Source organism: Myxine glutinosa, chromosome 11 (genome assembly GCF_964187855.1).
Source record: "Myxine glutinosa chromosome 11, kmMyxGlut1.1, whole genome shotgun sequence".
NCBI classification, from domain to species: domain Eukaryota; kingdom Metazoa; phylum Chordata; class Myxini; order Myxiniformes; family Myxinidae; genus Myxine; species Myxine glutinosa.
In genome coordinates, this window is record NC_136271.1 from 117,803,079 (window position 1) to 117,827,177 (window position 24,099).

Genomic DNA, 24,099 nt, shown 5'->3' on the forward strand with positions numbered 1-24,099 from the left:
TCAAAGTACAGGGTCCGTCAGGGAGGTGTGACGATTTTCAGAAAACTCGTACAGTTATTTTTAGTCGAATTTCAATTTTTTGTTTTTTTAAAGACTACATATATAATGCCATGTAATACACTGTAACAAAGACATTTTAAAAATGTAATTCATGTTTGAAAAATGACATCATCTAAATGGCGGCCGTTCTTGTCCAAGCATTCTTGTAGATGCGTGGAAAAGTTCCAGCATTTCTCAGCACAGCAGCATCCCTCAGCAGTTCCAGCATTCTTTCTGCGAACGTAAACCGCCGTACGAAATCATTCTGCTGCAGTTCTTGAACCACCATGATTTTGTACGCGTGATAATGTAGGTCCAAGTGCAAAATTCGACGAACTGATCTGTCTGACATCCGTAGAGCGCGAGCGTGCCGTACCGCTGACCGACGAGGGCTGGCCTCCACAGCTTGTCGAACCCTTTCGATGTTTTCCGGGGTCCTAACGGTTCGATCACCTCCCCGAGCTGCTCCCGGCCTCACAGATCCAGTTGTCCTGAAGTTTTTTTTACCCACTTCAATATTGTGTTTCGAGACGGAACGGCGCCACGTCGACCAACATTTAAGTGAGTACGAAATCTGCGCTGTGTAAGCACCACCGAACTACCCGTTTGAATAAACGTCTCAACAACAAAGACGCGATGTTCAATCGTCCACAGCTCCATGGCTACTGAAATGGCGCCTAACAACGAGTAACCAACAGCCATCACGCATGCGCTAGACCCCCCACTTGCATTGTTATACCCAATTCAAACATGAATTACATTTTTAAAATGTCTGTTACAGTGTATTAAATGGCATTATATATGTAGTCTTTAAAAAAAATAAAAATTGAAATTCGACTAAAAATAACTGTACGAGTTTTCTGAAAATCGTCCACTTCCCAGCAGCAGCTTAGGACCCTGTACTTAGGATGGGTAGTTGAACAACTTGCAAAACTAACAAACAAACAAAAAGCATGCATGCATATCATTTGAAGAACTAAACTTGTTTAAAAATAGCATTAGAAATTTGCAAAACATCATTTACTTTGGAAAAGAAATGCAGCCTGTAATTGAAGAGTTTGATTCGAAAACGAGATGTCAATTGTTGTTTAATTGGAAACGACATATCTCAATTGTTGTTTAATTGAGATACGAGACATCTCCGTTGTTGTTTCACGGGAAAACGAGACATCTTTGTTGTTGTTTCACTGGAAAACGAGACATCTTTGTTGTTGTTTCACTGGAAAACGAGACATCTCCGTTGTTTGATCAGAAAACGAGCCATCTCTGTTGTTGTTTTTTATTAGAAAATTAGCCTTCTCCGTTCTTTGATTAGAAAATTAGCCATTTCCATTGTTGTTCGATTGGAAAAACAAAATATCTCCATTGTTGTTTGCTTGAAAAACGAGCCATCTCTATTGTTGTTTGATTCAATGAAAACGGCCCTCGTTGATATCGTGGCATCGACCGATATGCCCCCGCCCCCATTATTACATAATTATACATACTTGTACAAAGTTTGATTTCAATCCATTGAGCTGTTCTCGATTATCACATTTTTACCTGATATGACCTCTGACCTTTGATGCTGAAATCTATTCAGTTCATGTTTGCATAATAATATATACTTATTCCAAGTTTGGTCAAACTCTCATCACTGGTTCACAATGTAGCACAGTAACAGAATTTTTACCTATTGGGGACATCTGACTTTTGACCTCTTGACCCCAACATCTAATCAGTTCATTTTTACATCATTATACCTACTCGTCCCAAGGTTGACTTGGATCCCTTCAGGCATTCCTAAGTTATCACGGACAGCTGGATTGATAACCTGAAAACATAATGCTTCCAGCGGCACTGCGTTTGTCGCCGCAAGCATAAAAACGAGATATCTCCATTGTTGTTTTACAAGGAAACAAGGCATCTCCATTGTTCGATTTTAAAAAACGAGATATCTCCATCGTGTTGCCGGACACTGTTGAAATAAGATATGTTGACAAAGTACGTACATCTACGACCATCTAACATAGTTAAGCTGCCGGTAACTTGCAGTTCATGGAATTGGCGTTTAAGAATCAAACTACAATTGTGCCACCAGGTACTTATAGCTATTAAGGTTTAAAAAATAATTCCAGTAAAACAGCATTCAATAAGCAACTAAAAACAGCATATTGTACAACCCCCACCACATGTAGAATGTCCAGCTTTACGAGGTAATAGCCACAGAATTATACCAAATCAAATGCTTCTGTTATAGCAGTTCCAATTAGAAAAAAAACCAAAAAAAAAAACACTTCAAATACAGATTTTTGCAAACTGGCTGCTGATCAGTCACTGATCACCACCGCAAACTCAACGCAGAAGAGAAACAATGACTTGGAACTCATGAGCTCCCACTCCACTGTGACCTTTAACTGCAAAAGGCAAGAAAATGCAGATGAGCTTAAAACATCCATCCGGCTATAGTGATGCTGGCACGCACACACTGGCACGCACACGCTGACACGCACACGCTGGCACGCACACGCTGGAACGCACACGCTGGAACGCACACGCTGGCACGCACACGCTGGCACGCACACGCTGGAACGCACACGCTGGCACGCACACGCTGGAACGCACACGCTGGCACGCACACGCTGGCACGCATGCCCACACACACATAATTCTGACATGTGAATAAATATCATCACATTCCTTTTCCCTTGATATTCATCACCGAATGAGGCACATGTATTGCATAACATGTATTACATATTGATCAGAGCATTAAAAAAACTATTGATGATCGACATTGATCGTACACACATGCAATATGACAATTGCTCAAACACACACATCCTACCTTATTGGAGTTATTACATTCAAAGGCAACAACATTAATTTATTTCAGTGCTGTTTTTGAGGCCACAAAGATGCGCTGTTATTCCCACTTATGATATGTGGCAGATGGATAAACACAGAAAGCAATTCATACAGAAAAAGTATAAAATATGGCTTTTGGAGATGTTTCCACAGTATCAGACATTTGAGTTCAGTACTGTGTTTCTTTGTTTAAGTTTGGCATGACGAAGTATGCTTGTGAATGTTCACTATTTTACAAATGTTGTTGCGTTTTTATTTTTTTATACAAACTTTGCTGTAAATGTGCACATGTAGCAATGTAGCATGCCACAAACACATTTTATCTTATTGGAGGTTTTGGAGGCAATCAATATGAAGTACTAGCAGAAGTATCCGGCATTGCCGGGCGGGGGAGGGGAGGGGGAAGGGGAGGGGAGAAGAGGGGGGAGAGGGAGGGGAGGAGAGGGGGGAGGGGGAAGGATGGGAGGGAGGGGGGAGCGGGGGAAGGGGAGGGGGAGGGGGAGCGGGAGGGAAGGGGAGGGCCAGTTAACAATGACGTTGCAGTTCTCATGGTCGGAGAGCAGCACAACAATCGCGACATCGTCCTGCATCTTCGCAACAGCACGAAGCGGGTTTTGGAGACTCACCGATCCTGTGACGCCCTCCAGTACCGGCGTTGCCGGGCGGGGGAAGGGAGACCCGTACATTCCCAACCTGTACATTCGCCCTCTTGACTCAAGCTCACTCGGACAAAAGCCTCGCACAAATTACACCGTGAAGGCCCAATGGCCATGTCTATACCACAAATCAAGTACGTGAGCGAGTCGGGTGCACTGAATTGAAAATATATAGAATGTTCATACTCCGTGAAAAGTGAAGCCGCCGTGTCGCCATCTTGGTTAGCACGACTTGACCAACTCGCTTCACGGATCTCGTTTGTTTTGAACGTGTGAATTACGTGCGAACGTGTAACCGTGAGTTTATGGCGGCAAGGAACATCACGTGATCGCTCTGAGAGAATCAGCGCGCTGCTCTGCCACCTGCTCAGATTCCATGTATAATATTCCTCGCTGAAATGCGCTGAGGTAAATATGAATAAAAAATATGGATCTCGTAAAGATGAAAGAAAAAAAAAACCTATGTGGTGTGAATGGCAATGTTCCTCGCTGAAATGTGAAAAAACGCAATCGCTTTTCGCTCTGAAATACGTGCGAACGCGTAACTGAGTTTATGGCGGCAAGGAACATCACGTGATCGCTCTGAGCGAATCAGCGCGCTGCTCTGCCACCGCCTCAGATTCTGTGCATAATATTCCTCGCTGAAATGCGCTGAGGTAAAAATATGGTAAAAAAATATTATGAAATAATTTTTGTTAGGTCGGCCATGTTCTTCCCAGGCTCAATGGCCATTAGTCCGTGGGCTGAGTAGGGTTTACATGCACCCCCCCCACAACTTAACTTCCCGGGTATGTCCATGTACCCCCCACCCTAGGGGTTAGGAAAAACCATGTTAACAGAAAAAAAACTCATTCCCTCATAGTTTGACCTCTGGTGACCTCAGTGACCTCATTTGCATATAACACATATCATTGTAAAGAGTGTCCCAGGACAAACATTTTGAGGGGTCATATGCAACCATAGGATGACTAGGTAAAAAGTTATGGCCATTTGAATTTCGCCTACCCCTAATTTTCGGAAAGCACTGACACAGGGGGGGTAACATCAAAATATGCGTGGGAGGTACCTTGGGAATGAGTTTTTTTTCTGTTAACATGGTTTTTCCTAACCCCTAGGGTGGGGGGTACATGGACATACCCGGGAAGTTAAGTTGTGGGGGGGGGGGGGGGGGTGCCTGTAAACCCTACTCAGCCCACGGACTACATGTCTATGCCAAATATCAAGCACGTGAGCCTCTCCGTTTAGGAGTCTATCGGTAACATTACACACACACACACACACACACACAAACTGTGTTTTATATATATATATATTTAGCCCTGTACTGAAGCCAAGCTAAATCTTAATCTTCCTTCTGTTGTGTGGTCGATGTGTCAAAGCAGAAAGGACTTCTGAACACATTACTGTAGTACACATAGTTCGGGAGCGTATGTAATTCCGTGGGATTTTGATGTTTATTTTGTATTCTTTGCGGGAAATCATTAATTATGATGTGAGTAAGGGAAAAAAAATTGGCGCCAATTTTTTCGAGTATGTTTGCATATTTTTTTATGCAAATTAGGTATGACGTCATAATTCGTAAATAAAAATTAAACGATGTAAATTTTCTTTGCAAAATATGATACAAATTTAATTTTGTGGACCCTATGCATAGATTTTAGCAGACATTGTCTGTATTCAGTATCTTATCTATATAATAATAGCGTAAGGACTCGACTTTGTTATCCCTTTTACGCCGCACCCAGTCACCCGATGCCCACGGCACTAATGGATTTACGATCTACGAACCGCGCTCTTTGTTTATCACGTACAGACATACTCAAAAAATCTGAATTAGCCGACGTTGGGGCCCAAAAGCATCCGATTAACGGCCGATACGATAACCTTGGTTCATGATAACCTTCAAGTGGCTGCATCAATGGTCAATTCAGCATGTCAAGAGCGCAAGTATGACAAATTAGACAACCGACACAAGCAATTACTAGCTGTGGTAGATGTCTCTTTAATGGACAAGCTGAATGAATTTGATGCAAAGATGGAAACAAGTCATCCTACTTTCAAATTTGCCAGAGATTACATGAAATTTGTGGCTTGGATATGGATGTTCATTCGTGCAACACGGGAAGGGGCAATTGGAAATTGCATCTAGAATCGCTTAGAGCATTGTGTAAGTACTTCTTCACACATGATAGACAAAACTATGCCCGCATGGTTCCACTGTATTTGGCACAGATGGAGAAATTGGAAACAAATGATCCCGATATCTATACAGAATTCATGGCTGGCAACTTCTGCGTCTACAAAAATGAAGTCCCTTTCTGCGCAATAGGCCCAGATCATGGCATTGAACAGGAGAACAAAGTCATGAAGATCCTTGGAGGTTTGAAAGGGCTAACACAGCAACCGGCAGCTATGGCCAGATGGTTTCTGATTGCACCTGAGCTAAGTCGCTTGGTCAATGAAGCTGAACATTTGGTGGGTAAAGTCTCCCAGAGATCAGTAAGGCATCATGATTTGTCAGATGCTAAGTTGGAACGGTATGAGGATAATGTAGGCAAATTGAGAGAGGTGCTGAAAGTGAATGATCCATTCATTATTGAAGATGATGAGCTCATCAACATCGTCACACAAGCGATCATGCCAGAGGTAGTAAAACAGGCAGTAATACAGCGAGATAGTGTTGGAGAAGAGATGTTTGAGAAATTTGTTCAAGAGCGTCTTGTAAACCTAGAGCTGAATATCTGGAGTCCTATGAAGAAGGCAAATCTTAAGACTTGGAAGACAGCAAGAATGGTTAAGAAGAGCAAGAAAGCTGTCGCTGTTACAGCAATTAAGAATGAAAGAGCACTGTTCGCCCGCCTCCTTGTTGTGATACTGTCACGGCCAGATATTGACCTGAAGGAGAGCATCAGTGAGTTTGAGTTTGCAGAATATCCTCATTCACTCTTCACTTTTGATGGTATCTTGCGGTCTTGTGTTGCCAAAAGTAAGTTGATTATCTTGGAACGTTTGCCTGACCAACAGCAGCTTGTTGTTGCACAAGGAGAGCAAACACAGCATGGCAGAGTCACAATCATTGATGGAATGGCCGTGGTCCAGTCAATGGGGAAACCTACATGGGTGAAAACTTGCTACGATCTCGCCAATCACTTTTTGCATGTCCTCGATTGCAAATCTCAAGGATTTCATGAAGTTCATGTCGTTTTTGACCGATATGACATTCCTAACTCCCTGAAGGAAAGAACACGCAATTTGCACCTAGGAGATCATAGAAGCCTTGCTTACAATATCTCCGATGAGGCAATCATTGAAAAGGTGACGCTAAAGCAACTGCTGAACAACCAAGACAACAAGCAAAGACTCACTCTCTATCTAGCATCACACATCTTGAAGAATCGCAAGGAATCTGAGAAGATATATGTGACAACACTCAGTGAGGAATGCAAATCAAACAAGCTCATATTAGATCATCTGAACAGTACACAAGAGGAGGCAGATACAAGAATGCTACTTCATGCTCTTGACGCTTCGCAGAGGGGGGCCACATCGATCTGCATTCAGAGTCCGGATACAGATGTGTTAGTTCTCGCCTTGTGGTGCTACAAGGACTTGTGTCCTGCAACATCGATGCTTGTTGGAACAGGTGGTCTATGGCGAACTATTGATTTAGGTCCTATACATGATGCCCTGGGCAGTCAGAAAGCTTCTGCACTCCCTGGCTTCCATGTCTTAAGTGGTTGTGACCAGACTGGCACATTCTGCGGGAAATCAAAAATTTCCTGCTGGAATACACTGCAGAAAGCCGATGGTGATATTGTTAGAGCATTTGGCAACCTTGGAAACACTCCAAGCATACAGGAAGATGACGTCAGTGAATTGGAGCGCTACGTATGTCAACTCTACGTTCCTGGCACAACAATCTCTTCTGTGAACGAGATGCGTTGGTTCCTCTTCAGTAAGCGCCAGTACACAGATGAGAAATTGCCCCCTATAAAGGCCACCCTAGTACAGAAGATCAACAGAGCAAATTATGTCACCATGATATGGAAACAATGCGGCACTGCATCTTCAACTCAACCTCCACCAACTTCTCATGGATGGCCTCTGGAAGGTGACCGGCTTCTTCCCGTACCAACAACAGTTTTGCCAGCACCTCAGGCTGTGCTTCAACTAGTCAAATGTGGATGTAAAGGAAGTTGCTGTACGATGATCTGCTCATGTCGGAAGCACAATCTCAAATGCATCACAGATATGTGTACCTGCGAAGTAGCTTGTGAGAACAGAATTGTTAACATACATACTGCAGGTGACGACGGTGACGACGATGATGTTCTTGAAACGTAGCTCATGCGGTCAGCTCCAGATATGTCCAGGTACTTATTTTTGGTTTCCTTGTTTTAAAACCATTTCATGTATAATGGCATTATTGCATACATCAAATGCATGGTGAACACTATATTACTATGACATCATAACTAATTTGCATATGATGGTTTGATAGGTCCCCTTGAATATAATGAAGATATATTAAAAACCCCAGCACAAGACTTTAGTAACAAAAGCAAAGGAAATACCTTTATGTAAACGGAAGCATGAACATTTTCCATAGGCTTTTAAAAGGTATGACGTATCATACTTGAATAGAAAGCAAAACGATGATTGAGACATGCTTTTTTCCTCGTTTATATGTGATAAATATTAAACTAGAGGTATTGACACCATAATGTATGTATGAGAGCAGGAAAATTTAAAATAGCATTGTAGATGACAGCCAAAATGCTAATTTTTGCATTTTTTATGTGTATTCTATGGCGTCATAGTTCATATGCACAAAAAGGCGGGAAAAAGTGTTCGAAAAAATTGGCGCCAATGTTTTTTTGATTCAGTGGTCATCGTAGATTAGATTCCAGTAGAAATTAGGAAATAAACATGAACGGCCCACGGGAGCCATTTTGGAGACATACGGCCCTGCACTAACACAGAGGTCTGTGTAGTCTGGACACACGAATGTTTACTACTTGTCTCGCATTTTACAAAGTATTTTTCTGCCGTTTCAAATGTAGATCTGTGATTTATTTGAAATGTAGCAGATTCCAGTGAAGAATGGATAATGGATATGGAAAGAGTCGGCTATATCCTGTGGTAATTGGGACAGGAGCAGGGACTCGTAGAAATTCCACATCATGTAAAATGTGACTTCAGGACCTCAACTCTCCTCCCCTCCCTCCCTCCCCCTCACTGACTGATTGCATCACAGCCTTTATAGACAGGTAACCTTTTGTCCAGATTTTGTGGTGGCCATTTTGGTTAATTTAAATTGAACATTTGTATGCATCATTAAATGTCACTTAAATCTTGTTCAAATTCGTCATACATTTTATTAGGTTTACACGTTTTGGTTTTTATTTTACACGTTTTCGCATGAAGTGGTGTGGATGCGTTTTAGGTCATCTCATCTCGATTCTTGGAGATGAACTTGTAAAATGGGATGTCTGTCCGTCCGTCCTTAACTTTTTGCTACTCGTCCCTTATCGCCTGGCTGGTTGTTCTGAAACTTCACACATGAATAATAGACAGTAACTCGCACAATCACTCGAGCTTCAATTTTCCGATCCCGAAGCATGGGAGTTGCCGGGGAGGAGGAGGGGGGGTGGGGGGGGGGGGACTGTGTGGCGGTTAGCCCCAAACTTCGGATGTCTATTCTATTTATTTACCAACCGCTTGCTCTGAAACCCGATACAGCCCTTCTACTTAATGGTCTGCAGGATCGCTCGGTCTTAGTTTTTCGATATTGAATCAGGGGGCTCCCAGGGAAGTTCCCCCAAATCAGTAGAGGTCTTAACTACAACCTCAAGAGATGACCATTAGCCCACTCGGGGCTATTTATCTATCTATAATTCCAGTAATCTCTGTCTGTACGTTTGTACGTTTGTACGTTTGTCTGTGACCGCTGTTTCTCGACAACCACGGGTCCGATATACTTTTAACTTGCCAGGTATATTGCTGGGGACCCGAGGATGTGCCTTTTCAAGGTTTCATATTAATCGGACAATTACTTACCGAGCTATGTCCAAAAAACGATTCAACCAATCAGAGAGCAGCGAACGATCGCGTGTGCCGAACGTGGCGGGCACACTCTGCCTCGGATGGCACATTTGAGAGCGTATTCATTTATTTCACGTTTGCAAACTATGTTGGCGTTAAACTATGTTTTACAACTAATAAAAACGAATTTGCGATTCATTCGCTTTCCTGCGCGTTTGTTCACGCGATGGCGATTTCTTTACCAAACTCCGGAAGCCGTTCGCTTTGGACCAAACCATTTCATGTAAATAGAGGGGGGGGATTGTCACCACTCGCAAGCCGTTCGCTTTGGACCAAACCATTTCATGTAAATAGAGGGGGGGGATATAATTTTAGATATAGATATAGTACGGGCATGCCCTAGTTTAATTATAAACAAAGACGTGGTCTCGGAATGTGGGATTTATAAAGACTGGTTATTTACCATAATACGTGATATCACTTTTCACTGATAATTTGATGAATTCAACCTAAAGTATGAATATCATTGGAGTAACCCAAACTTTTGCGCAGTACTGTACGCGATGATCTTGGCCATTGCATACCTGGTGGTAGAATGGGAACCACATATATGGTATCACAGAATTTCCCAACACTTGGGGCGGACTGGAAAATAATTTGTGAACATTCCGTACTATAGGTGAGAACAGTCTATGGGTGATAAACTGCCGAATATTCTCCACAAATATTGGGGGAATGACATTGGCAAGGGGGGTGGGGGTGGGGGGGGGGGGAAACAGGCATAGTGGATTTTCTCATTTATGGTAACTCTGGGCACCATAATTGAGCACCATGTTTTTCTGGGCACCATGCTTTCCCACCATATTTAACCCCTTCATCCCACAAACAATATTTTACGATGCTGAGAAAAATCAGTGTCAGTTTCGTCAATGATCTCGGAAATATTGAACAATGATACCAAACGCCAGGTAATGGGCAAGCAAGAAAATAAAAGGAAAAAATAACTTACATCGGGGTATTTGAGTTTCACAGGCAACGTGGAGATATAGCTGTATGTTTGACCAGCTTTAATGGGGCAGTTTATACCACTCTTGCATCCATCCGTTACAGGGATGGGAAAGGGGATAGGAATACGATCCACCACTCCATACACCTTTGCTTCACACTTGGTGCTGTCAACCTCTGCAAAACAGCATCAAACTTGGTTAATACCAGCAGAACCAATAAAAGATAGATCAACATTTGAAATGCATTTACTTTTTCCTGAAAGTCAATCGTACCATGTACAATCATCGAAAGTTGGGAAAAAATGGCATACTTACCACTGGTGAAAGTAATGTTGATGGTGTAGTTGTGCCCCTTTTGAAGGACACAAGGAGATTTTGGACAGTGATCAACAATTACTTGCTGAACCTTGCCAACTTTAGAACCTACAAAAGTATACAGGGAACAATGAGAGGAGAATGGAGGAGGATCATGTGATGGATTAACAACGTTAGGAATACAAGGCTTGAGAAAGAGCCTACGAAGGGTGAAACTGGAAATAGCAGGGGGAAGGTGGAGGTGGAGAGACGGTGAGGTTCGGTGCAGTTGAAGATGCAAAAACCACAATCATTCCTTTCCCTAAAACTAGAGGTTCCAGGGAACCTGAACTCAACTGGTCTATATCAATATGGTTAGAATATGCATAATGGAACCACAAACTATATACAGACTTGGCATTTAATATGGAATTTTTTTTTCTTTCTTGACTTGGGTTTACTTTCTTCACATAGTATATCAATCTGGTGAATTTCTTTTACACTTTGGTGATTCATTTGTTAAAATAACCATGTCACTGATTGTCTGTCGCAGCAAGAAGTCAACCACAGGATTATATCACAGGTGGCGTGGCAAAATGTACGGACAGGTGCATTTGATGATTGGCTTCACAGTCGGGTATACAAGGGTTGTTGCGTTCTGTATTCGTGGAAAACAACTGCTGCACATCTCCAAAAGTTATTGCCGCTTCCTCTGGAGATGGTCCGTCAACTTGACAATGCTGTTTGTCATGGAGTGGTGGCTTTACGAAATTACGGCATGAAACAGCGTGCTATTGCTCGGCAGTATGGCATCACTCAAGGTCAGGTGTCAAAGATCCTGAAACGAAATGCTCAGAGGGGTGTCCCTACTCCAATACCGAGGCCAGGACGTCCCCGCAGAAGCACAAGGAGGGATGATCGCCAGCTGCACCGGTTAGTCCGCAATGGCCGTACCAAGTCAGCTAATCGGCTTAGGGCTGAGTGGCAGCAACTGACAAATGTGCCTGTATCCAGAAGGCTAGTCAACCAACGACTGGTTCAAGCAGACTATCGTGCCAGGCATCCCCTGAGAAAACGCCTGACCAGACAACACCACCAGCGCCGATTGCAGTGGGCCAGAGAGCCAGGTCAATGGTAGCCAGGACACTGGAATCACGTGATCTTCAGTGACGAGTCTAGATTTCTGGTCTATCGTCAAGATGGCCACGTCCAAGTGCGCAGACAAGTGCATGAAGCCTACAACGAAGATTGTATAGTGCCAAGAGTCCAAGCTGGAGGTGGTGGGGTGACCGTTTGGGCTGATTTTCATGCAGGGGGCAAAACTGACCTGGTTGTTCTGAATGGAAACCTGAACCAGTTCAAGTACAGGGCCATTCTGGAAGAAACATTGCTTCCATTTGCTCGTGCAGCCTTTCGAGGAAACTTTGTCTTCCAAGATGACAATGCATGGCCACATCGTGCTCGCATGATCCAACACTTTCTTGCTGACCGTGGTGTAGAGCATATGGAGTGGCCTGCCATGTCCCCGGATATGAATCCGATAGAGAACTTGTGGGCAGAATGAACGCGTCAAATCGACCACTTGGACCAGCAGCCGACCTCTGTGCGTGAATTGCAGCAGGCTATTGTCACTGCATGGCAAGCGATTCCTGTCCAAACCTTGTCAAATCTCGTGAACAGCATGCCTCGACGTGTACGTGCTCTCCTGAATGCTCGTGGGGGTTACACGAAGTACTGAACTGTAATTTTACTGTCCATAATCCCAGTCGTAATTTAACTTTTGTTTTTGTTAAAAGAAATTTGGGCTAACGTGCAAAATAAAGAGATACTTCTGGAAAACGTACAGAAGTTTAACACTACTGTCCGTGAATTGAGTTCGATATCAGTTCACATCACTTTCAAGGATCAATTTATTTGTTTCGAAATGTCAAATGTGGTTTTTGTTTCTTTTAAAGGTCACATTAACAAAATCTCGAATAATTTCAACATAATTCCAATGAACTTTTGGTTCTAAGACATCTTGAAAAGTAAGTTCACCCCCACAAAAACAATATTCCATATTAAATGCCAAGTCTGTCGTTTATATGTGCTAAAGAGGTACAGTAACGTTGAAGGTATCTTCAAATATCTTTGGCAAAAGGCACAAGTTTCATCAAATTTAATCAGTATTTGTGCCTTTTAGAGCTTGGACATCGAATTGTTGACAGACAACGGACACTGGGTGTCTTCAAAAACTCAGCTGGACATAGTCCAGTTGAGTTAATAAGAGGTTATAAAGGGTTATAATGGGGGATTTTAAAGGATAATTCCAATGGGTTCTCAATGGCAATTCGAAAGGGTTCTCAAGGGTAATAAAGGGTTATTTTAAAGGATAATTCTAATGGGTTATAAATGGTAATTCGAAAGGGTTATATAATGGGGGATTTTAAAGGGTAATTCTAAAGGGTTCTCAAGGGTAATCAAGGGTTATTTTAAAGGATAATTCTAATGGGTTATAAATGGTAATTCTCAAGGGTTATATAATGGGGGATTTTAAACGGTAATTCTAAAGGGTTTTCAAGGGTAATAAAGGGTTATTTTAAAGGATAATTCTAATGGGTTATAAATGGTAATTCTAAAGTGTTATATAATGGGGGATTTTAAAGGGTAATTCTAATGGGTTATAAATGGTAATTCTAAAGGGTTATATAATGGGGGGTTTTAAAGGGTAACTCAAATGGGTTCTCAAGGGTAATAAAGGGTTGTAATCGGTTATGTTAAAGGATAATTCTAAAGGGAAATAAAGGGTTATAATGGAGGATTTTAAAGGGTATTTCTTAAGCCTTAAGGGTTTCGTTCCTTTCTGGGTTTTACCTGTTTCATGTTAAAAATGCCAAACCGAACCGTTTCCTTGGGACACCTGGTTGATTTTTAACATACACACGCCAACACGTTTCACTTCATGATATTTCGATCCCAAAAGCAAAAGGTCACACTCATTCAAACTTACACCCACGTTACGTACCACAGTCATAGTACTTCACAGGTTCGCAGGTCGCCACCGTCCACGATGCGGCAAGTATCGCGGCCATGACTGACAGGGCCATAATACTGGAGGTATTCATGTCTTTTCTGTTCTTAAATCGACGAACCACAAGAAACGAACCTGCCTGCACTCCACTCGATACGAAACTCCAAAACACTCCCACCCAGTCACACATTAAGCTGACGCTTCCTGAAAAGACTCAGCCTCACGTGATTTCAACTTCCAAATAAGGTAATACCACGTGACCGGAATTTCCTTATTAGGCAAACAGCGCAATCGCAATAAACCCAAAAGGATGATTTATTGTATGTTTTAATTTACACATTGACGTTGGTGAAAGCAGTGATTCGATCAACATAACACAGTATCTATCACTTTGAGGGAGGACTTGACACGATGAAAAGTTCAAAGTGACCCTGGGTGGTGTGGATAGTGTGGACTCAGGGTGCGGTGGCCCCTCCAGATCGGTGCGCACAACAATGGCTACTGGAGTTTTGCTAAAAACAAATCCGACATCGAACACAAGGATGTTCCTGCAAAACTTTTACTGAACAGTTATTCAAACGCAAGTGGTGGATGGTAATATATGGGGTAAACTAAAGGGTGCATTGGGGCACACCCTGGTGGATGGTAATATATGGGGTAAACTGAGGTGCATTGGGGCACACCCCTTGTGGATGGTAATACATGGGGTAAACTGAGGTGCATTGGGGCACACCCCTTGTGGATGGTAATATATGTAGGATAAACTAGGGTGCATTGGGGCACACCCTGGTGGATGGTAATATATGGGGTAAACTAAACGGTGCATTGGGGCACATCCCTGGTGGATGGTAATATATGGGGTAAACTAAAGGGTGCATTGGGGCACATCCCTGGTGGATGGTAATATATGGGGTAAACTAAAGGGTGCATTGGGGCACATCACTGGTGGATGGTAATATATGGGGTAAACTAAAGGGTGCATTGGGAAACACCCTGGTGGATGGTAATATATGTAGGATAAACTAGGGTGCATTGGGGCACACCCTGGTGGATGGTAATATATGTAGGATAACCTGGGTAGCATTGGGGCACACCCCTGGTGGATGGTAATATATGGGGTAAACTAAAGGGTGCATTGGGGCACACCCCTGGTGGATGGTAATATATGGGGTAAAATAAAGGGTGCATTGGGAAACACCCTGGTGGATGGTAATATATGTAGGATAAACTAGGGTGCATTGGGGCACACCCCTTGTGGATGGTAATATATGGGGTAAACTGGGGTGCATTGGGGCACACCCCTGGTGGGTGGTAATATATGGGGTAAACTGAGGTGCATTGGGGCACACCCCTGGTGGATGGTAATATATGGGGTAAACTGGGGTGCATTGGGGCACACCCCTGGTGGGTGGTAATACATGGGGTAAACTGAGGTGCATTGGGGCACACCCCTTGTGGATGGTAATATATGTAGGATAAACTAGGGTGCATTGGGGCACACCCCTTGTGGATGGTAATATATGTAGGATAAACTAGGGTGCATTGGGGCACACCCCTGGTGGGTGGTAATATATGTAGGATAAACTAGGGTGCATTGGGGCACACCCCTGGTGGGTGGTAATATATGTAGGATAAACTAGGGTGCATTGGGGCACACCCCTTGTGGATGGTAATATATGTAGGATAAACTAGGGTGCATTGGGGCACACCCCTGGTGGGTGGTAATATATGGGGTAAACTGGGGTGCACTGGGGCACACCCCTGGTGGATGGTAATATATGGGGTAAACTGGAGTGTATTGAGACACCCCTGGTGGGTGGTAATATATTGTCGTGTGACTGCTCTCAGTTAATATCGGGAGCGTCACGGATAGCAATCGAGCGTTACTTCGAGACGTTATTTAGTCTAGTAGGAAGACTAGGTCCCCCTGCACCCCCCGGAGATATACTTCTAATCAGTGTTTCTAGATTGGAAAAAATGTGTAGAAAATGACTAGCTATGGCCCCAAGCTGAAAAAATGTCCCACATACCATTTTTATGCAAATTACTGCTGCCATTATCAAAAAAAGACTAGGTCCCCCTGCACCCCCCGGAGATATACTTCTAATCAGTGTTTCTAGATTGGAAAAAATGTGTAGAAAATGACTAGCTATGGCCCCAAGCTGAAAAAATGTCCCACATACCATTTTTATGCAAATTACTGCTGCCATTATAAAAAAAACGATTTTTGACATATCTCAGCCAATATTGCAGATAATTGAAAAATGAAGGTGTCTAGACCCATGTTTTGAAGGGCATAGATCATGATAGAACTATTCATAACATGATTACATGTGTCTATGGTATACTAGTATGCTAATTAGTGCTTTATTTACAAAATAATCACAGTTTTACGAAATAATAGACTCATATTAAGGTCCGTCTACACAGACGTTAACACAAAGTTTTATTTTTCTAAATACCCTGTGAAATTCACCGAATGCCCTGTGAAACCTGGGATTCTTCTCCAGCTTTTTCAAGGGCCCGACTTTTCCCTTCCCTTTGAAGGCACTGGTGCAGTCTTCTCCGCTGAACACATAGTACCCCAGGAGAGTGGCACAGTAGTCCTCTCCCAGGGATTCTGCCAGCTCAGAGACGTTGACAAGTTGGCGATGCTTCCCTGACCCTGTATCCAGGTACACCGTCAGCTTGATGTTGTGGGCATGGTGGAGCAGGATCAGGAGGATGTCTGTGTCCGGTGTTCTGACTACAGCGTTCTTGTATCCGATGGTAGCAGCATGATGGAGGTACAGAACCACCCTGGTATCAGTCTCTTCCTGGTTGCTGTAGATCGTGGGGAGTTCACGTACCTCGACCTGAAACACAAAAAGGCACCGCATTTCAATCACCAGTCACTGCCAGTTTCAGTATATCTCCGGGGGGTGCAGGGGGACCTAGTCTTTTTTTGATAATGGCAGCAGTAATTTGCATAAAAATGGTATGTGGGACATTTTTTCAGCTTGGGGCCATAGCTAGTCATTTTCTACACATTTTTTCCAATCTAGAAACACTGATTAGAAGTATATCTCCGGGGGGTGCAGAGGGACCTAGTCTTCCTACTAGACTAATTGAATAGCGGATTTTACTATACAAGCGCGGGCAGAAGAAAGAAGAAGAAGAACCTGGAAGATATTACCTGACGGTCCCGCGTGGCAGCTCCGATCCTGCAGGAAATAAACTCAAACGAAAACGGGATTAAAATGTCCAACAATAACAGGTTTATTTAACACGGATGCCAATAATACAAAATAAAACGCGCGATAATTAGTCCTATTTGGAGTGCTCCTCCACCAGACGTAAAAAACACACAAGGGAATATATATGAAAAATAAAGGCCATGCGCGTGTGTGTGTGTGTGTGTGTGGGCTTAGCTTGATCGGATGACGTATCTCGTCAAGACCCGTCTCAGGCCCGTTGGCGGGAAGAAGGCCTCGACGCACCCTTGTTCACTAGGCCTCGATAAGGCCTCCCGCGCGGCCCATCTGCGCCCCCTCCAGGCAGGTCACGTGAGTGAGCAAACGACCTGCAGCTCCCTTTGTTCCGACGACAGGTCACATCCCGCACACCGTCACTCGCCAATGTCCGGAACAAAATCAAGCGGGGAGATAGACCAGGTCGTGCAGAGGGTCCAACGCAAGAGAGATCCAGAACGAGAAGGGGAAAATGCTGGCCTGCGAGTTCTTTTATTGGCCATCTTGTGACGTCAGCTGTCCTCTCCACCACTCCCTGCTGGCCAACATCACAGGCTCAATTCTCCACCAATGGCCGCGTCACTTCTCTCTCATGCCATCGGTCGGTGGCCAATCAGTTCGTCGCTACTTCCTACCAATCAGCGGGTGGCTCTTTGCTCTGCCCCTGGCCAATCACAAGTCCTTCTTTATTCTGCCTTCCTTCCACCAATTCGATGGAAGTTTCTTGCCCCTCCCACTACCAATCGGCACGCTTCACCCTGCCTCGTCTCCCTATTGGTGGTGTCTGTCCAATCGCTGCCCCTTTTGGCGTGTCTCCCGGCCTGCCTGTGCTATGTGTGTTGCTATACAAGTTGGTGATGTAGCTGGCTGCTGTTCCATCAGCAGTGCTCCGAACTGGCTTCCGGTTAGTTTTATTGTGGTTGGGGGGTAGGGGGGAGGGGATTTAATTAGTATGTGTGTATGTTGGGCCTGACAAGTGTTTATGGTGTAGTGCCATACGGGTCAATGGATAAATCACAGGTCTTACGAACAGGGGAATTAGCATAATCCCTACTCTACCCTACAAGGCAATCCTTGTATGACCACAAATATACAAACCTAATCCGACATCCTGCTAGACCGGTCCTCTGCTTATGTACATCGAGATGGTTCTTCCTCTTCACGACAGTCGGAGCCTGATACCTACACAGATATACCTGATCTATATATCACTCTACCGCAAAATTCATAGCAATATGTAGGGTAAACTTGGGAGCATTGGGGCACACCCCTGGTGGATGGTGATATATGGGGTAAACTAAAGGATAAATTGGGGCACACCCCTGGTGGATGGTGATATGTAGGGTAAACTAGGGTGCATTTGGACACACCCCTGGTGGATGGTGATATGTAGGGTAAACTAGGGTGCATTGGAAGACACCCCTGGTGGATGGTGATATGTAGGGTAAACTAGGGTGCATTGGGACACACCCCCTGGTGGATGGTGATATGTCGGGTAAACTAGGGTGCATTGGAAGACACCCTTGGTGGATGGTGATATGTCGGGAAAACTAGGGTGCATTGAAAGACACCCTTGGTGGATGGTGATATGTAGGGAAAACTAGGGTGCATTGGAAGACACCCCTGGTGGATGGTGATATGTAGGGTAAACTAGGGTGCATTTGGACACACCCCTGGTGGATGGTGATATGTAGGGAACACTAGGGTGCATTGGAAGACACCCCTGGTGGATGGTGATATGTAGGGTAAACTAGGGTGCATTGGAAGACACCCCTGGTGGATGGTGATATGTTGGGTAAACTAGGGTACATTGGGACACACCCCTGGTGGATGGTGATATGTAGGGTAAACTAGGGTGCATTGGAAGACACCCCTGGTGGATGGTGATATGTAGGGTAAACTAGGGTACATTGGGACACACCCCTGGTGGATGGTGATACGTAGGGTAAACTAGGGTGCATTGGAAGACACCCCTGGTGGATGGTGATATGTAAGGTAAACTAGGGTGCATTGGGACACACCCCTGGTGGATGGTGATATGTAGGGTAGACTATGGTGCATTTGGGCACACCCCTGGTGGATGGTGATATGTAGGGTAAACTAGGGTGCATTGGGACACACCCCTGGTGGATGGTGATATGTAGGGTAAACTAGGGTGCATTGGGACACACCCCTGGTGGATGGTGATATGTAGGGTAAACTAGGGTGCATTTGGACACACCCCTGGTGGATGGTGATATGTAGGGTAAACTAGGGTGCATTTGGACACACCCCTGGTGGATGGTGATATGTAGGGTAAACTAGGGTGCATTGGGACACACCCCTGGTGGATGGTGATGTGTAGGGTAAACTAGGGTGCATTTGGGCACACCCCTGGTGGATGGTGATATGTAGGGTAAATTGGGGTACATTGGGGCACACCCCTGATGGATGGTGATGTGTAGGGTAAATTGGGGTACATTGGGGCACACCACTGGTGGGTGGTGATGTGTAGGGTAAATTGGGGTGCATTGGGGCACACCCCTGGTGGATGGTGATATGTAGGGTAAACTGGTGTGCATTGGGGCACCCTTTTAATAGCTGCTATTCTTGGCCAATGACATTAATTGGCAGAACTTTGTTTCAAAATGATATTGTGGTTGAATAAAAGAGGGGTTTTTTTTTTAATGACTGCCAATAGTCAGCCAATCACCTTAGAGCTGTCCATTCTGGGTTCGATCCCCGACCCGACTTAGAATTGGTGTCGTATTGTTGCTTCACACAACTTTCACACAAGTTTGTGGACGTTAAATAACCCACGGTACCTTTTCTGAAGAGTGAGCGAGTTATCACCGGCATACTCAGTGGTGTATTTCGGGTCCGTGACGCCCGGTGCCCAAAGTCAATTATGGTGCTCCACGGGTTAGGAATTTATATTGGAGGCCATATAATGTCAGCATTTGGGACAGCCAGTTTAACGTCCATCTAAGGGACGTCACACACATTGATGAATCACCTGACTGTAAAACACCGAAATGACAGTTTATGGCCGGGTTGGGATTCGAACCCAGGCTGTGCTCGTCCGTGAGATATGCTCCATGGGGTCACTTGAGCACCCGCTTTGTTGTCATGAAGCGGACATTGGGAAGGAGCGTGGTTAACGACGTCACCGGTGCCTTAAGTATGACATCATAATTGGACAACACACAAGTTTTAACTTTTTTGACCGTGACATGCTACAATTAAGCCGACATCGGAAAATGTAAAGAAATGACGTCATTGGTCACGCGGTCAGGCAACTATTTTTGGTTTTTTTTTTAACCCTAAAAAACAAGACCAAAAATCTAACAGTGGGGGAGCTGGGCTTGTAAAATATTATAAACCACAAACACACATGATTAGCTTTTTAAACAGTCACTAATGCTGTTTATAACATAAAACAAATAAATTTGGAGGAATCCCGACATCCGTGAGGTAATTTTACTTGCAGAACTGAGGGAAGATCTACTGTAATCTAGATCATACCCCACAGGGTTGGATACGTTCCGTTTTGTTGGAAGAGACGCCGATGCTTTCGATATTTCATGATCATTTTAACAATCGGTTTGTTTGTGTTTCACAATGAATGAAAATTGTAAAGGTAGAGCATGGTGATTGTGATATAAGACAGGTTCGACGATATGTTTGGCATGAACGGCTTATAAATCAAAATGGCGGTGTGTGGAGAGTCAGCCGCCATACCGCCGTAATGACATCAGACGTAATCACATCACCCTGTCATGTGACCAGATCCTCAGCTCTGATTGGTATACGTTTGACGGGACATACATACAGACAGACGGACAAACACTGTTCTAGACGGCTTTGCCGGATGGGCTTCGCTGTAAAAAATTGAATATTCAGTATAGTAAATTTGGATTTATGAGGTTGCCATGGCAAAAACACCGCTTGTGCTACTTTGCCCTCCAACTGGTGAATGCTGGGTTTGCATGGTGGATGTTCATAAATGTTCGTATTATGACCACAAGGAGGCAAACTTGGCATGCTGGGTCGAAGGTCTGGAGGAAAAACCGAACTAATCCAACGAAAGGAAACAAGCTTAGATGATCGATTAGTAGAAAGGAGACTCGTGAGAAGTCCAAAAAAAAGTAACAAACGAATAAATTAGTTTTATCCATAGAGATCTAATTTGTCGGATTATTTATTTTCCAGTTTTTAATCATTCATTTGGAATAGATGTTTTCATGCGAGACCACCAGGGGACGACCATCCCCAACCACCCCCTTCCACAAGTTGTGGGTGGTGGAATGACCTCAGACAGTTGGGGACAATATGGCGGTGATTGTTGAGGTTGAAGTTGGTTAAGCAGTGGAATGGTCATCCTTACGTGATGGAAGGCACTCATGCTATTATAGGGGCAGCCATGACGATCAAGTTCCAAAATTACAATGGGACATCATCATCAATATCATTCTGTTCTCATTTTACACACGAGCTGGGGATATTCTTGATGAAAGACAAACTTCGGTGGATGCTGATGGATATGTCCTGGATGTCCTGTCCATCAGATGTGATCTTCAGCATTGATGATGATGACAGAAGTGAAGAAGATGAAGAGTAGACCTATAATTTTATCTTTGGAAATGTGTGTACCAAAACAATATCCTTTCTATTCTGGAGGTTATTTTTATCGTGAATTATTTCAAAGATTTTACTTTCTTTTTTAGATATCTCAGCAGTACATAGATTAAAAGGTTGGCTTCGATTTGCTCATCAAATCACTCCATTTCAAATAAAAATTCAATCTCTTACAGTTCTTCCTTCCTACATTCCCTAAACTCACCTGCATTCCACCCCTCCTCTAACGTTTTCAAACGGACCTCTGACTTGAAAATCACAAGAAACTCATTTTGCAATAAATGTTCGTTTTCCATTGATCGTCCCACACTTTCTAAAATCCCAATTCACCCCTCACCCTTCAAATCTCCCCACCCTCCATTTTCTTGAATTCTCCTCTCTCACTCCTCTTCCTCAAAGCGGCCTCCTACCCGCTTCCTCCTCCTTACAACTCATACCTACATCTCCTCCAACCTTCTTCCTTGCTCTGGCCCCCTCAAACAACACCTCACTGTGCCTCATCCAATCACCATCAAACCTTTTGTCCTCCTTATCCTTCACTTTCTCCTAGCTCTTCTGAAATCTCCGACACACTATCAACAGCTCTCCCTACCTCCCCCTCTCTCCCCTCATCTTACCCTACCCCTCCCCTGTCCTTTATCCAATGCTCCCCCTTACTCTTCCTTAACGGTATGGACCTCAAACATCCGGGGCCTTCGCTCAAACACGATTGATCTCTCCATACAGGTTGCTTCTGACAAACCAGACTTAATCTGCTTAACAGAAACTTTCCTCCTTCAAGATGTCTCTGATTCCTTAATATCTCTTCCTGGTTACTCCCTCCTCCAGTATGATAGACCTGAGCCTCGGCCTGGTGGTGGGGTGGCTATCTTTATCAAAAACTCTCTTCCTCACTCTCCTTGCACTGCCCTCTCTCCTCCTCACCCCCAGGAGTACCTCTGGCTACGGCTTCCTCTCCGCTCCCACCTTTTGTTCATATGTGTTCTGAACCATCCACCAAACAGTGATGACTCAATTTACATCTCGCTGTCTGGCAACATGGACCAACTTCTATCAACTCATTCAAACTCTCTCTTCCTCATCTGTGGCGACTTCAACTGTCATCATGCCAGCTGGCTGGGTGTGGGTTCCTCTCTCACCAGCCATGGCACCTCAGCAAAGGACTTCTGTGACTCATTGGGACTGACAAAATCTTTCAATTTCCCGAACCGGATCTCAGTCAACGGAGCATCTTCTCTTCTGGACTTGGTTATGACTAACTTCCCTGCAAATGTCTGCTGCTCTTCTTCTGCTCCAATCGGTTCTTCTGATCATGTGCTTGTTAAAGTGGACATCTCTCTGACCATTCTCAGAGAGCCTCCTCAGCATCGACGAGTCTGGCATTTCACTCAGGCCGACTGGCACGGTCGTCAAGCAGCCATCAATCATCTGGACTGGTATCCCATCTCTACCGCCTCTGACATCAACTCATCCTGGGAATTCTTCCAAAGTAAACTACTCTCTCTCATGCACAGATTTATCCCATCTCGTCTTCAGTTGTCTTACCCTTCCTCCCGTCCATAGTACACGGAATCTTGTGGTGAAGCAGTTGCCCTGAATCAACTTGCATCATGGAAGGCAATCTCCATTCCTTTCACAAAGCTCGAAACAAGTTTGTGTAGACCCTCAGGAGAGCCAGGAAACACTATCTCTCTACTCTCAAGATTGAACTCTCAAACCTGTCTCCTTCCTCCAAATCCTGATGACGTCTGGTCAAATCTGTTTCTGGTGTTTGTTCCCCCTCCATCCCCTCCCCTACCTCAAATGGCTGCACAGCTGACTCCGCATGTGACAAAGCCAAATGCCTCAACTCTGTGTTTGCCTCAAAATCTTGTGTCCGAAACCCATCTCTCTCTGTACCCACCTTACCCAGTCGTACCCAGCTGCTCCTGGAATCTGTGTCCTTCTCTTCTGTCAAAGTGGAGAAGTTTCTGTCACAGCTCGACTCTGATTCTGCAACTGGACCAGGCGGCATCAACCCACGGGTCCTAAAATCCTGCTCTGCCGCTCTATCTCACCTATGTTCTCTTCACCCTCTCTTTTGCTCAAGGTCATCTGCCATCAGCTTGGAAATCAGCCAACATTACTGCTTTACACAAAAAGGTGCATAAACAGATCCTTGCAACTACAGACCAATCAGCCTGCTCCCAATAATCAGCAAAGTCATGTAATTCATCATTGCTTCGAATATCAAATCATGCCTCTTCTCCAATGGCTTGATCTCTGACCATCAATTTGGATTCAGACCAGGCCATTCTACTCTGGAGATGCTGCTTCTGCTGTCTCAACAATGGATGAAGGTCCTCAATGCCAAA

At 44.2% G+C, this 24,099-nt stretch overlaps 1 protein-coding gene across 1 annotated transcript; it reads right to left on the reverse strand.

The window, feature by feature from the left end:
• Positions 1–1,304: 1,304 nt before the first annotated feature.
• NPC2 (NPC intracellular cholesterol transporter 2) lies at positions 1,305–14,124 on the reverse strand. The gene is made up of 4 exons (XM_068131173.2): positions 13,893–14,124; positions 10,910–11,017; positions 10,597–10,769; positions 1,305–2,435 (listed from the first exon to the last, which is right to left on the reverse strand). Exons 1-4 carry the CDS (start codon positions 14,086–14,088, stop codon positions 2,349–2,351), a joined length of 564 nt encoding a protein of 187 aa, XP_067987274.2. The 5' UTR covers positions 14,089–14,124; the 3' UTR covers positions 1,305–2,348.
• Positions 14,125–24,099: the final 9,975 nt, after the last annotated feature.

Bases quoted from the DNA above. Each gene is read 5' to 3' on its own strand.
- NPC2 (XM_068131173.2), bottom strand. From the start codon at position 14,088: ATGTGTGACTGGGTGGGAGTGTTTTGGAGTTTCGTATCGAGTGGAGTG. The intron at 11,018-13,892 runs GTACGTAACGTG...ATACTTTTGTAG, and splicing joins TGTGAAGTACTATGACTGTG to GTTCTAAAGTTGGCAAGGTT. The intron at 10,770-10,909 runs GTAAGTATGCCA...GCTGTTTTGCAG, and splicing joins CAACATTACTTTCACCAGTG to AGGTTGACAGCACCAAGTGT.